General features: G+C 43.0%; 1 protein-coding gene across 1 annotated transcript; it reads right to left on the reverse strand.

The window, feature by feature from the left end:
• Positions 1-46: 46 nt before the first annotated feature.
• On the reverse strand, positions 47-7,078 carry LOC101772481 (protein LEO1 homolog). The gene is made up of 11 exons (XM_004955271.3): positions 6,751-7,078; positions 5,605-5,948; positions 5,291-5,405; positions 4,579-4,761; positions 3,824-4,000; positions 3,314-3,445; positions 3,044-3,223; positions 2,382-2,513; positions 1,488-1,595; positions 1,176-1,400; positions 47-421 (listed from the first exon to the last, which is right to left on the reverse strand). Exons 1-11 carry the CDS (start codon positions 7,009-7,011, stop codon positions 260-262), a joined length of 2,019 nt encoding a protein of 672 aa, XP_004955328.1. The 5' UTR covers positions 7,012-7,078; the 3' UTR covers positions 47-259.
• Positions 7,079-13,100: the final 6,022 nt, after the last annotated feature.

Consider the following 13,100-nt stretch of genomic DNA (forward strand, 5'->3'; position numbering starts at 1 on the left):
TCAGTGCTGCGGCGACCATACCACCAACGGGGTTCTCTCTGTTCTCAACATAAAAATTTCACGGGAATTTCGCGTGAATTTTTTACTTCATTTCTTCTTCTTTTATCTTGATGATAATAATAACAAACCAGCAGCGTGCCGAATAACAACAGTTAACAACCTCCTGTTTCCAGGCAACGATTCTCCAACACACACAAAAAAGAAAGATAACTGTAGCAGGTCATACACCAACGTTTTACAAGTTTTCCCCTGTTCATCATCAGTCCTCGTCGCTGTCGTCGAAAACGACGGCCTTCCTGCGATGCTGAACAGCCTGCTGCTTCCTGGGTGGAGAGTCGTCGTCGTCCTCCTCCTCCTCCTCGGAGACCAGCTCCTCGCGCCTGTGCCCACCGCCTCCTGATTCTCTCTTCCGCTTCGGTGCCTGCATCGCAGTACCATTTTGATTGTGAGTAAAATATAGAAATGTGCAATGGTCTTTCTTTTTTGTTCCAGGTTTTGGTGTCCCACTCATGGAGCGCAATTCCATAACCGAAGAGTTTCGTGTACACCTAATTCAAAAAGCTAAAGGTGACTGCACAACAGAAATTTAAAACGATAGCAAGTCGCTTGCTTTCTACAATGATTCCTGCTTTTCTGGGTGAAGAAACCTTTCTGTTTTATGGTCAGCAGGACTAGACCGCGGCATTGCTATCACTTTCTTGCTGCGCGACATTGCTATCACTTTCTTGCCCAGGAATTACGAAAAAAATGGACTATGATATTCATGCTTTCAAATATAAAACGATAAACAAGTTTTGCTACTTCATTTGTTTTTGTTTAACAGTTCAATTCAGATAAGATTGACAGAGTTGATAAGCCTGCCTTTGTTCATGTTTAACAGTTTAATTCAGATAAAATTGGCAAAACTGATAAGCCTGCCTTTACCAGTCTAATAACAATTAATCCAAGTTTACTGACTAAAGTTTGCCCATAGAATTCTGACTTTAAACTGAATTTCAAATAAATTCTAGTCTTATATGATCAAAGTTTCTGCAAATCTTCTTGTCTGAGCAGAGTTCCATTCTTTAACATGTTAGCTCAAGAAAAACCTGAATCTTGCTATATATTGCTAAAAAGAGCCACAGTGCTTAAACTATGGAAAAGAAACACTGGTGTTCGAGGCCCAGAAATCTAACCTCCATTTCTTCATCCGACAAAGGTGCTTCTTCAGCATCTTCCTCGTATTCATCCTCATCAAGCTCATCTTCCCTTCCACGAATTGGTGAGTGCTCAATGTCCTCGCCATCAGTTTCATATTCTGACTCCTCCCTCTCACTCTCCGAGTATTCATCAACTTGACGTCTCGGTGGACGAGCAGGAGGGTACGATGTATTGCGGGGTACATTTCTGTTCATATTTGACTGAAAGTGTGCAGGGCATATAGATAAGTACAAATATTAAAAGTTTGGTTAAAGAGAGAACTGAAAATCATGAGCTCAACTGCTCACCTTCTTTGCATTAATGATACGCCTCTCAGCTAGTGCTTCAGCTTCTAACTCGTCCTCAAACCGTCTACGACCTGGCACTCGCCGAGAACCATATTCTGGCTCATCATCCTGCCAAATATGAACAACTTCAATCAATACTTGGCACTACTCTGGTTAATAGTGATGGTAAATGGACAGATGCAACATAACATTAATGTCCCAAAACTAGGCAGTCTCTCAGAGCTGGTCAGAACAATCCTGTTTGAGGTGTCAAATCCAAGAACAATTCATTAGGACAAGTTGTAAATCAGCACCTACTTATGATGTCTAAAGACCAGCTATTCAAACAGGCATCTAAAATTCCATAAGCCACAATAACAGGTTAAGATTACCATGTAGCCCTACATGTATCCGTTCAACAAGGGGTAGCCCCAAGAGTCGAGTACACATCATACAAAAATGACAGATATCTCATTATTAAAGACATAGCTGGAATAAGCTTAAAACCAGTTTACACTGATTTTGTTGTAAACGAAACGTATATGAGTGGCATATTCATACTGTAGGCTGTAGCTCACTAAAAAGGTTTGGTTACTGTAAAAAATTAAAACGGGAAAGCAGTTATTAAGTACAGTTTTTTACTTGCTAAATTTCCAGAATTTAACCACGCATATAAAATCTCAACAAGGCAAGACTGCACCACAAACTGTTCACTGAACCAAACTTTCTTTTCTTTTATTTTGTTTCCTTTTTCCCTTTTCCACTCTTTCCTTTTTGGTGGTGACTGGGTAGATGAACGTGACAGGAGTTGCACTGTTGCAAGTTGCAACAGGAGTTGATTTATATAGGGCAATAGCTAACAATATCAATACCTTCTAATTGGCGAAGAAAGCAGCTAAACAACAAGAAACCAACCTCATCTAAAGCATCTTCCAAGAACCCTGGGGAAAGCTGTCGCCTTGGCCTGGCAGGTTGTGTGTACTTGCGGTTCACCTTTTCTCTTTTGCGTTGAAGAATTGAATGGGCCCGAATATTTTGACCCAAAGCCTGCATAATGACCGTATCAGTAGAAAGGACAAAATCAGTTTTGAAAAAAAAAACAGATCAGTAACAAACAGACTCAAGTGACATTACTCAATTGACGGTATAATTGTTGTGCCTGCATGATGCAACTTTTTCTTTGGGGATACTAATTTGAGCATGCCACACAAATCATCATAACAGTAGCAACAGAGTGCCAACTAACAGAACTTTTTAGAACCCTCATACTGCTTAAGCTGGTGAGACCTGAACTGATATAGAAACTTATATAAGACAAACTTCAGAAAATGACTTTGTAATTGAATCAATAGGTTTATACATCAGGATAGTCCTGATCTTCTTAAGAAATTAGTACTCCATATCAATGTGAGGAAGTCAAGCCCTAGTACTACCAACAAGAGAAACAAGTGGCAGGAAAAGCACAACACAACACAAGTAATTCACACATGAACAGGGATCTTAGTTCAAATGGATAGGAGAAACAAGTCATGCACATATATAACATTCAGTGGATAAAGTAATGGTGATTTAGTTACCCTTTCGTTTTCCTGTTTCACTTTCTCAGGATCCTTAGTCTCAAACCATTTTTGCATCTTAACAGTTTTCTTATTCTGAGAATCAACCAGTGCGGTTAACAGGCGATGTGACTTTGAAGACAAGGAAGATGGCATAAATCTCATTTTGTGCAAAAGCCTTCCTTGTGATTGTAGAATTCCCTGCATTAAAGTTCAAAATTAATAATGTCATTGAAACTTAATCATTGATGATGGTGATGATTGAAAAAAGAGTAAAGAAGACTTATTTACCTTCCCATTCCTCAAAAACAGATGGGACTGGTCATGATGCGCATCATGTACAGATATATCAAGAACTTCATTGCCAATCAGAAGCTGCATACTTCCATCTTTCCATTTTACAAACCGTGCATTGCTTTCATACTGCAATAATTAAATATTCAAAGCCTCAGTAACCAGAGTGAAAAGAAATGGAAAACTCAGAAAGCATCAACGAAGAAATTTATCTATGCATATGCACACAACCATCAATACAAACTGTACAAGTTTATATGTAACTATCAAATAAAAACTTAAAAATTGGCAGGGGTCTTATGTTAGGCATAGCAACAGGCAGCCAAACATAGCCTAAAGAGTTGCTTTCTTTGAACACAACATGTACCCCAAATAAAAGAAAAGGAAAATGCAGTTAAAAACAAGAGAGAAAACTGCAAAATTAAAACACAGAAGAATCAGGCCAATCATCATCAGTACGCTAGTGAGTTCCCAGCCTAATTGATACATGGGCAGCATTCCACTTACAGATGTAGTGCCATCCGGGTTCCTAACGGTTCTCCACCGCACAATATTGTCCTCTAGCCGTATCCTTTTCTTAGTTCCAGATTCATCTGTAACAAAAACATCTTCTTCCACATATGTTTTTGGATCAAAGGGTTTCGGGTCAATCCCCATAATGTTTGATACCTTGATCACATTCATCTAGAAAATAGGAAAACAGTCAGTAACAAATCACAATGTGAATAGCTACTTTTGACCATGGATCATAAAACCCCTAGCCAAGCATGAAAAGTTTGAAAGAGAACATGCTTGCTAAATTATCAGATTTAACATAAAATAACAGCAACCAGATAAATGATTTTTCGGCAGTGTTTCACTGAAGGTCAAGTTCCACACTTGTTCGATTCTGCTAACACTAGCCAGGTAGAAAGGTGCAAATAGAGAACATCATCAATGAAACAAGCAGCGGGCAGTAACATTGTAGATATCAAGGAATATTAACCAGTGAGTAATGGATATACAGCAACACAAAACAGGGCTTGGTATTAAATGTTGTTAATTCCTTTGACATAAAGAAGGCAATACACAAATGACCTTATAAATTCATAAAAATTGCTATTAAACTGCATGCTCCAAAACATGAAAATTCAAATCGAGATTGATGATCGATAAACATCAAACAATGAACCACATGGAATTGTCTCATCAGAAAAAGACAGCAGCAATATGTGGTCAAAGATATAGCTTAAACGTATCCTCATCACATGACAATAACTCACTTTGTCAGGCCGAGCTGGTGGTTGCCTAAATGGAACTACCAAGTCCAGCGGTGGACCAACTGGTTTCTCTTTTGTGTTCAGTTCGCGATTTTCATCAGATTCATAGTGCATATCTTCATCAGCCACTACATCATCTGGTTGCATGTCCTTCTCATACTGCCCTTCATCCTCTATAGGCGATCTCTACAAAAGAAAAGAAAGAAGAAATTTTACTAGGAATTTGAAAAAATGCTATAGAAAAAGATAGCAGGTAATGGAAGTGAACATGTTTCAGAACTGACTGGATGCATGGATCAATACTCGAGTAGAACACATGCAAGACATGAAGCTAAAAAATAGCTTCCATTCAGACTTTGGAGAAATCAAGTGCCAGCAAAAAACATTTTCACATGAAAGACTTAAAAATCTCAGACTTACATATGCAAGCGTGAAAGGAAGATAAAAGAGCCAATTTACTAAGCTTACTCTTTACAGTCTACGTTCTAACCTCTGTGGATCTTCACTTAAAACTAACACTATGCAGCCAACCAATGACTATTTAGACTTTAAAGCCATATAATTTTGAGCAGAAAGTTTTTTATAGAAAAAGAAAACTCTAGGGTAGACCTGATGAAGGATTCTGCCAGACATTTTCGAAATTTTAAGGCGATTATTCCTACTTCTTACCTAAAATTGTCAAAAAATGGAGGCAAACATAATCACTGAATCTTACATGGGAATCTTCATCAATGTCATGGCGTGTACGATATGGACCTGGTTCATCTTCATCACTGTCACCAAACACATCGCGAACTACTTCCTGATCTCTTTCTTCCTCCATTGGGGAGCTGCATAATAACATTATTACTGTCACAAGCTACTACATGATTATAAAGGATCAAAATAAGAGAAGCACATGTTGATAAAGTCATTGCTGAAATAACTTAACATTTAGTAAACCATCGAATTAACTACTCATAACTGTAAGGCTTAACAAGGATACTAATGTATAGTTTGATATGTAGCATTCTGTTTTCCCCCCTTAACCTTGGTTTCCTTGTTTGGCGAGGTTCCTCGTCTTCTTGACCTCCATCAGCATAGTAATTATCTTCGGATCCCTCAGATTCAGAGGCAACAACTCCCCTTCTTCTGCTAGATACTGTCCTCTGCTGGTAGCCCTCATCTTCACTGTCCATTCCTCTTGCATCAGGTTCCACCCTTTGGTCATCAAGTTCTCTTTCCGGAGAGCTCTGGACCTTGTCCCCATCACTTTCTCCTTGATCAAGATCCGCACGATGAGCTTCACCTTCACTTTCCTCTTCCATCCCAACTTGTCCCTCACTTTCGCCTTCACCTTCCCCTCCATTCTCTGCCTCACCATCCACTTCTTCCTACATAAATCCATCCATATTAAGCATTAAAACAGACAGCTTTCCTTGAAGCGCACAACATTAGAAGGCTGGAGCATTATGTAAGGATGAAGAATTGGGGCAGAAGGAAACTACATGAGCTAAGCTTTAACTCTTTGGTGGCACTAGCAGAGCACAGTGGTCCAAATTAACACCAAGATAGGTCCAGTGTTGTTCAGGTGACTTGGTACCACTAGAAATTCCCGAGATATACATAGATTTACAGCTTAGCAATTTTCAGATTGGTGCACTGAGTGTAGAAAACACTAAACTAGAGTTCCCTGAACCCAATCGAGTACAGCAATGAAATTCATATAGCAGAACAAAGCTGAAAACATGTGCTAAACTGTCATAGATGCGATGAAAGACATGCCTGCCCCCAGTAGGCTCCCCTTGTGTGCCTGGACTCAGTTTTCTCCTCCTAGTGTTACCAAGATGTTTAAGTTGGATTTCGTGGTACACAGGACAGGCCTTGGAGACAAAATGAGGCAAATAAATCCATGGATTCATCTATGTATCTATGTGTCCATTACGTACCCAAAAGTCAAAATCAAGTGCTTCACCAATTTTTCTCTGCAAAATTAGAACAAATCCGCACTACCGCACACCTTCCCCGAACCACTGCATCCCCAACCGCGAGGCTCCCAGTCTAACGAAACCAAAACCTAAGCCCTAGCCCAGCTAGGCCCGACGGCAAACAGCAAGGCTGCTGAAGACCGAATTGGGAATCCCCCGGGGGGGGGGGGGGGGGAAGGGAGATAGATTGGGAGCTTGGCGGGCTTACGGAGTGGTACCCGCCGGAGCGGGCGTGGGCGTGGCTGCGGGCGTCGTCCTCCTCGTCGTCGTCGACGTCGTCGTCCAGCTCCTGGTGCCGCTGCTGCGGCGGCGGCTGCTGACGGTGGTCGTCGTCGACGACCTCGACGACGTCGTCGTCGTCGTCGTCGTCCGCGTCCTCCTCATCCTCCGACTGGTCCCCGAAGAGGTTCTGCATCATCTGATTCCGCGTCTCCTCCTCGACGTCCCGCTCCCGGTCGCCGCCCGCCATCGCCGCCGCGTCGCCTCCTCTCCTCTACCTCACCGGCGTGGCGTGGCGTGGGTCTGCGAGGTCTTGGGCCCTGCCTTTTCCGAGAGGCCGAGAGAGAGGGAGAGGTGTTGTTAATGGGCTTTCGGTGGACGTGCATTTTGGGCCGGCTTGCAAAACGAGGCCCCGTAGGAGAAACCAAGCTCAAGTAAACATACTTCGGACAGAGCTAACTTGTACATGCTACAGATACAAGTTCAAACCGTTGATTGTTGTTACAACCAAAAATGGTTATCGATAAACATAATGCAATTATCATAAACGGCATGTCTAGTACCAAGCAACATGGCAGCTATTGTTCTGTACCACATAAACTTATACATGACATGCTAAATTGCAGGTGGCCTTGCAGGGTACTGAAGTTTCAACGCCAATTACAGGCTTACTGGCGTCCGGACGTCTGAGGGCGTGAGCTCCCATCGGACGCATCGGTTACCGTCTGATCGAACACGCCATCATAAAAAAAACCGAAAAAAATCCCACCGCAACATCTCCTCATGTTGCACGGAACATTTCTCGAGTTATGCACCTTTCATCGTGAAATCATAAAAAAAAACTCAACTAACTCAATCCCACAATGGTGAAAAACTTGCTTGAAGCATGAATCAATGAATAAAAATTAGTTTCCTCGTGGGTATCCATCACAGTGAAGTAATTTGTATCTCCGTCCCGTAATTATGTTGCCACATCTTAAAATACCAACTGTAACTTTGAAAAATAGTAGTTGGAACATGTAGATCTGAAAATAGTAGTTGAAACATGTAGATATAAAAAATTGCAAAAACGAAACAAAAGATCGTGATAATCGCCAAATCTGTTTTGAGTGCATTAGTTTGCTTTGTCCAACGTCAATGGATAACCATCGCAATAACTTTGAAACATTAAAAAATTGTAGTCACGAATGCAACAAATCTATGAACCATCCAAACCATATAAGTCATGAAAAGAAAATGTGATGTTGCATATGCTGCTATTGAATGTTTCACATATAAAATAGAAATGTTGCAACCATGATATTTTCCATTGCAGCATCGAAAACGTATAGTCTCAACATCTCAAGTAACCGATTGCAACAAGATCCAAACAAAGCTTGTTGTGGGGATCAATTCATGCCCCCACCTCATGCTGAGAGCTTGAAAAGAGCATAACACATCTTGTTTTCACGCGGACCAACTCCCCTACAAGCGGGATTGAATTTCTCAACACCCAAATCGAAGCCTTTACCATGGGGATTGAATTCCCCACTGCCCAGATCAGATACCGTACACATGCATGTAGTTGCTCGCAGCCTAAAACAAACCCATGTTGCAGGGATCGAGCTCGCCAGTGCTCAGATGGATCGAGGCCCTGCGAGCGGATGGAGCAGAGCAGCCTTGGAATAGAAAGTGGTGGTGGAGAGAGAGGGAGAGAGCTTGTAAAACCATGGACCATGGTGTACGGTGTGAGGGGAAGAGAAAACAAGCAGGAATCGAAAGTCTCTGGTGTGAAAGAACGAGAGAGAACAGAGAATCTATGGAGGAAAAAGCAAGCAGTACGGGTGAGAGGATGTGGAGGAGGTGAGGCCACGTGTCTGTCCAAGCACTCTTGATTAAGGGGGTGTTTGGGAAACACCTGTTAAAGTTTAATACCTGTCACATCGGATGTTTGGATGTTAATTAGGAGTACTAAACATAAGCTAATTACAAAACTAATTGCACAGATGGAGTATAATTCGCGAGACGAATCTATTAAGCCTAATTAGTCCATGATTTGACAATGTGGTGCTACAGTAACCATTTGCTAATGATGGATTAATTAGGCTTAATAGATTCGTCTCGCGAATTAGCACAGGGTTCTGCAATTAGTTTTATAATTAGCTCATGTTTAATCCTCCTAATTAGCATCCGAACATCCGATGTGACACTGTTAAAGTTTAGCACCTCGTATCCAAACAGCCCCTAATTAAGCCGGTGAGGCATCCGATACACCACATGGTCACGGGTGGAGACGCATGGATAGGTGGGCCTACGCGGTAGGTCGTCCAACGGCTCGCGTTTGTGTCGGATGCTCGACCTGAAGCATTACTGATTACATTAACGTATGCAAAATGTTGAAATATGCAATGCATACTTGAAACATCTAGAAGATTGTGGAGATCTCAAGAAACTAATTTTGCCATGTATAAGGATAAGATCGTAGCAAGATAAGAAGGTTCTAGAAAATTGGAGAGAATGCATAAACCATAATTGCCATGCTTTATGGTGGAGTGTAGAATACTCTAGAACTAGATATTTTAGCATGGTACAAATATAAGAAACTAGATAAGGATGAGGAGGGTTCTAGAGTTAGGATATTTTATATGGAACAGTGTGAAAGTTGTCACATGGCAACACCACAATGATCATGAGCACCTATAAATAGAGGTGTTCCCCTCCCTCCTAACCATACCATGGCATAAGGGGTCTCAAGTAGGAGATTGCAAGCTAGCCATGTAGTGTAGTAGTATCATGATAGAATAGTCACACAAAGAGTGTGCAAATAAGTCTTGTATCAAATTGAGTAGTAAATAAATATTTGAGTACTCCTGCTGGCATAGCCATTGCGGCAATGGCCCCTGAAATTGATATGAAAGTAGAGAAATTGTTAGTTTATACATGCAACCCACTAGGAGACTTAGTGCAGTGACCCAAATAATGTCAAAGGCCAAGTCATGTTGCATGCGCTAAATGAGGGGTCATTTAGCTTTTTTAGCTGGATAATAGCGGCTATTAGTGTATAATATAGTTTAGTGCTGAATAGTAACTATTCTAGCCCCGGAGCTTCTCAAAGGCTAAATCCAGCTATAGTTGTATAGCCGGCTATTTAAAACATTGATTCTAACCAAAGAGATCAAAAACACGCGAGGAGATTACCATTCTGACTAAGAGATCAGATCAAAGTATTTCTTCTACTACAGCGGACCCTATCTACTACTAGGCCAGGAACAACCCGTGGGCTGGGCCTTCCTCTTTCAATCCCAACCCGGCTCCCCCATGGTAGCCCATGCTCCCTCCGGCCGGCCGTACGTACGTTCTAGGCTTCCAGTTCCAAATCAAATCATCGGTTGGACGGAAGCACCACAACGAGCAACAAACCCACTACTCGAGGCAAATTTGAGCCATTTCTGTGCAAACAGGAGAGAAAAGGAGGAAGCTTTGGAGGCACACGCGCAGGATCGGGACAAAGCTTGCACCTTTACATCGATACGCGCGCTATGGATGATGGAAGGACACAATGCGACTCACTGGGGACGGAGCGGAAGGAACCCGTCGAGCAGGAGGATCTGGCACGGCTGCAGCCCCTAGTCCGTCGCCATCGTTGCGCCTCCTCCACGCCACCCCGTGAGCGTGCTGTTGAGAAGCAGCCCCTGATAGGCCGGTGTCGCGCCTCCTCCACGGCCGCCGGTGAGCATGCCGAAGCCCAGCGAATCCTCTCCCGCACCACCGACGAGCGCACCGCCGATGCCGCCGAGCAGACGGCGCAGCTACCGCTCCTGGTCGGCCGCCGTCTCCTCTCCCTCTCCTCCGCGGCTAGAGTGCGCACTGCCCAGCAGAAGCAGCTAGCGCACGTGCCACTTGAGGCCGGTCACCGCCGCCTCTCCTCCGCGGCTGGTGAGCATGCCGCCCCAGGATTGGGCGCACGAGCCGCTCGTGGGTGGATGCCGTCACCCCTCTTCCGCTCCCTGGGAGCGTGCCGCCTAGAAGGACCTGGCGCAGGAGCCGCTCCTGGTGGGTATCTACCGCCGCTCCTCCCACGCGGCCGCCTCGCACCCCATCTCCGGTGCTCGCCTCCAGCACGATCAGACTGGAGCAGGGCATGACGAGGTGGAGCAGCGCGACGTAGTTCATGTGTTCCGCCACCATCTCTCTCACTGTCCCGACCCTCTCTATGTCTATGGGTGAAGTGGAGTGGGGTGGAGCGAGTGGTTGCCCGCCTATGGTTTTATCTGGAGCGAAGAGAGCGAGACGGGGGCGGTCGGTCAGAGCGGCCGATGGAGCAAGATGGGTAAAGCAAGCAGCGCGGCTGCTGCGGCTACATACGGACACGAGATGCGTCTGGACGGTTGGTGATCGATCCGACGGGCAGCATTGCTTTGGCATTGCCCGCCTGCCCCGCACCTTTGTTGGTCATCTTTTTGCATGGAAGGTATACGAATCCACAATTCCTTTTCTTTTTCTTCTTCCAAATTTGTAACTATTACTACTTCAAATCTAAGAGAAACTAGTAGACATTATACATGTACGTACTACAAGTACATGTCCCACCATTCACAATAATTATTACGAGTTTCTCATCGCGCGCCTTGTCTACCAACATGAGGAGGCCAAGAATCTTGGGATGTGTTTGGTTTGGGGGCGATGTGGGATGGTTCCGTCCCTATTTTTTTGTGATGGGATCGTCCCATTCGGTGTTTGGTTGAGAATGATAGATTCATTCCAGCTCTTTGTTTGGTAGGAGGGATGCGAGTAAATGGTATGCATACTTTTTTTTCTAAGCCGTTAGCCACCGTCAGCGGAGCCCACATGTCAGGCTCACGTACCCATCTTCTCCCTCGCCTTGCTTCTTCCTCCCCGCTGCTCCCATGCCTGCGCCCCCTGAAAGAAAGATCAGCTCAGGCTTTTGGAAGCAATGGAATGCGATACCTGCATCAGTACCATGCATGGTCAACCATGAATGATGACACAGCTCAGCTCAGGATTTTTCAGTTCAAGATCAGAATAAGGCAAGCACTATGCATGGTTGACCGTGGTTACTTTGTGCAGCAATACCTGCAGAATGCATAACTCAAGACAAGTCAAGTGGAACAACACCTATCTCCATCTTCCTTATGCACTTCCTCATGCATGGGGTGTGCGTGTAAAATCCATCTTTGCTTGATGACCACGCCATAGATTTTAGATGGAATCCTCTCCCCTCCATGACCATATACTTCTCTACTATTAAAAAAACGAAACAACGAGAGAAACATGGTCCGTCGTTTGGTCGCTTGGCGATGGTCCGTCGACGGTTCAGGAATTTAACGTTTCCCAGGTCAAATTGACTGGCACGCCACGCACCTTTGCGAGCTGATTTGGAGGTTTCACTGGAGTTAAGCAGAACTTCCAGGTCCTCACATGTTGCTGATGTAGAAGGTTGAAGTCTAGATTTTACATTAACAATTTCCTTGTTAAAAGTGGTAGAAAATAAATTGTTATAACTAGAATGGTCTATCCGTTTTCCTTCCGTGGTACCTAAGCCATCTTACATAGTATGTGATCTGGATCATGCGTATACAGATGATATATTGTATTAATAAATGTGATCTATTATGTTTTTCATATTAGATTCATGTGATGGATCTTTCGGTGCACAGGTTAATACATTAACCGATCATAAGAGAATTACTACTAGTTGAAAGCATCAACCGATCATAAGAGAATATGTACTAGTTGGAAGCATCAGTGATTAAAAAGATTAGTTCGTGTCATTCTCTAATCATATCACGTGAAACGAGTGCAAAAAATTGGATAAATTATAGGTCCAAATTATTGCAAAATTGGATGTAAAAGAGAAGGGACAAGAGCAAACTGTAATGGAAGAAGTCCATTAGCTAACTTTCACATTTGGTTTAAGAATGTTTTTTTGAGATGAATCAGCAGGGGAGTCCCCTCTATTTTTATATATAAGAATAAAAAGGGGTTTAAGAACAAGTGAACAAGTGAAGAAAATTGGTTTAAGAAATTTGCAAGAACAAGTGAAGGTATTTGTGGCACTGATAGCTAGTAGGTTCCTAAGGATCAAGGTTATAAAAAATTGTGACTCTCAAACAAAATTGGAGATGCTAAGGTAGCTAGGATAATCTAAGATTATAACCAATTCCACAACACGTGCATATAAATATACCTTTTACAACTTTTCCGTGTATGTATTTCGAGATAGGTATATTCATTCTTTGTTTAGTCGTTTTGAACCAAATTTGGTTGATAAAATATATCTAATTCTTAAGAGTATATAGAATCGAAATGTTGATTCCATATTATTGAACACCTCTAGAA

Source organism: Setaria italica, chromosome II (assembly GCF_000263155.2).
Source record: "Setaria italica strain Yugu1 chromosome II, Setaria_italica_v2.0, whole genome shotgun sequence".
Classification (NCBI taxonomy): domain Eukaryota; kingdom Viridiplantae; phylum Streptophyta; class Magnoliopsida; order Poales; family Poaceae; genus Setaria; species Setaria italica.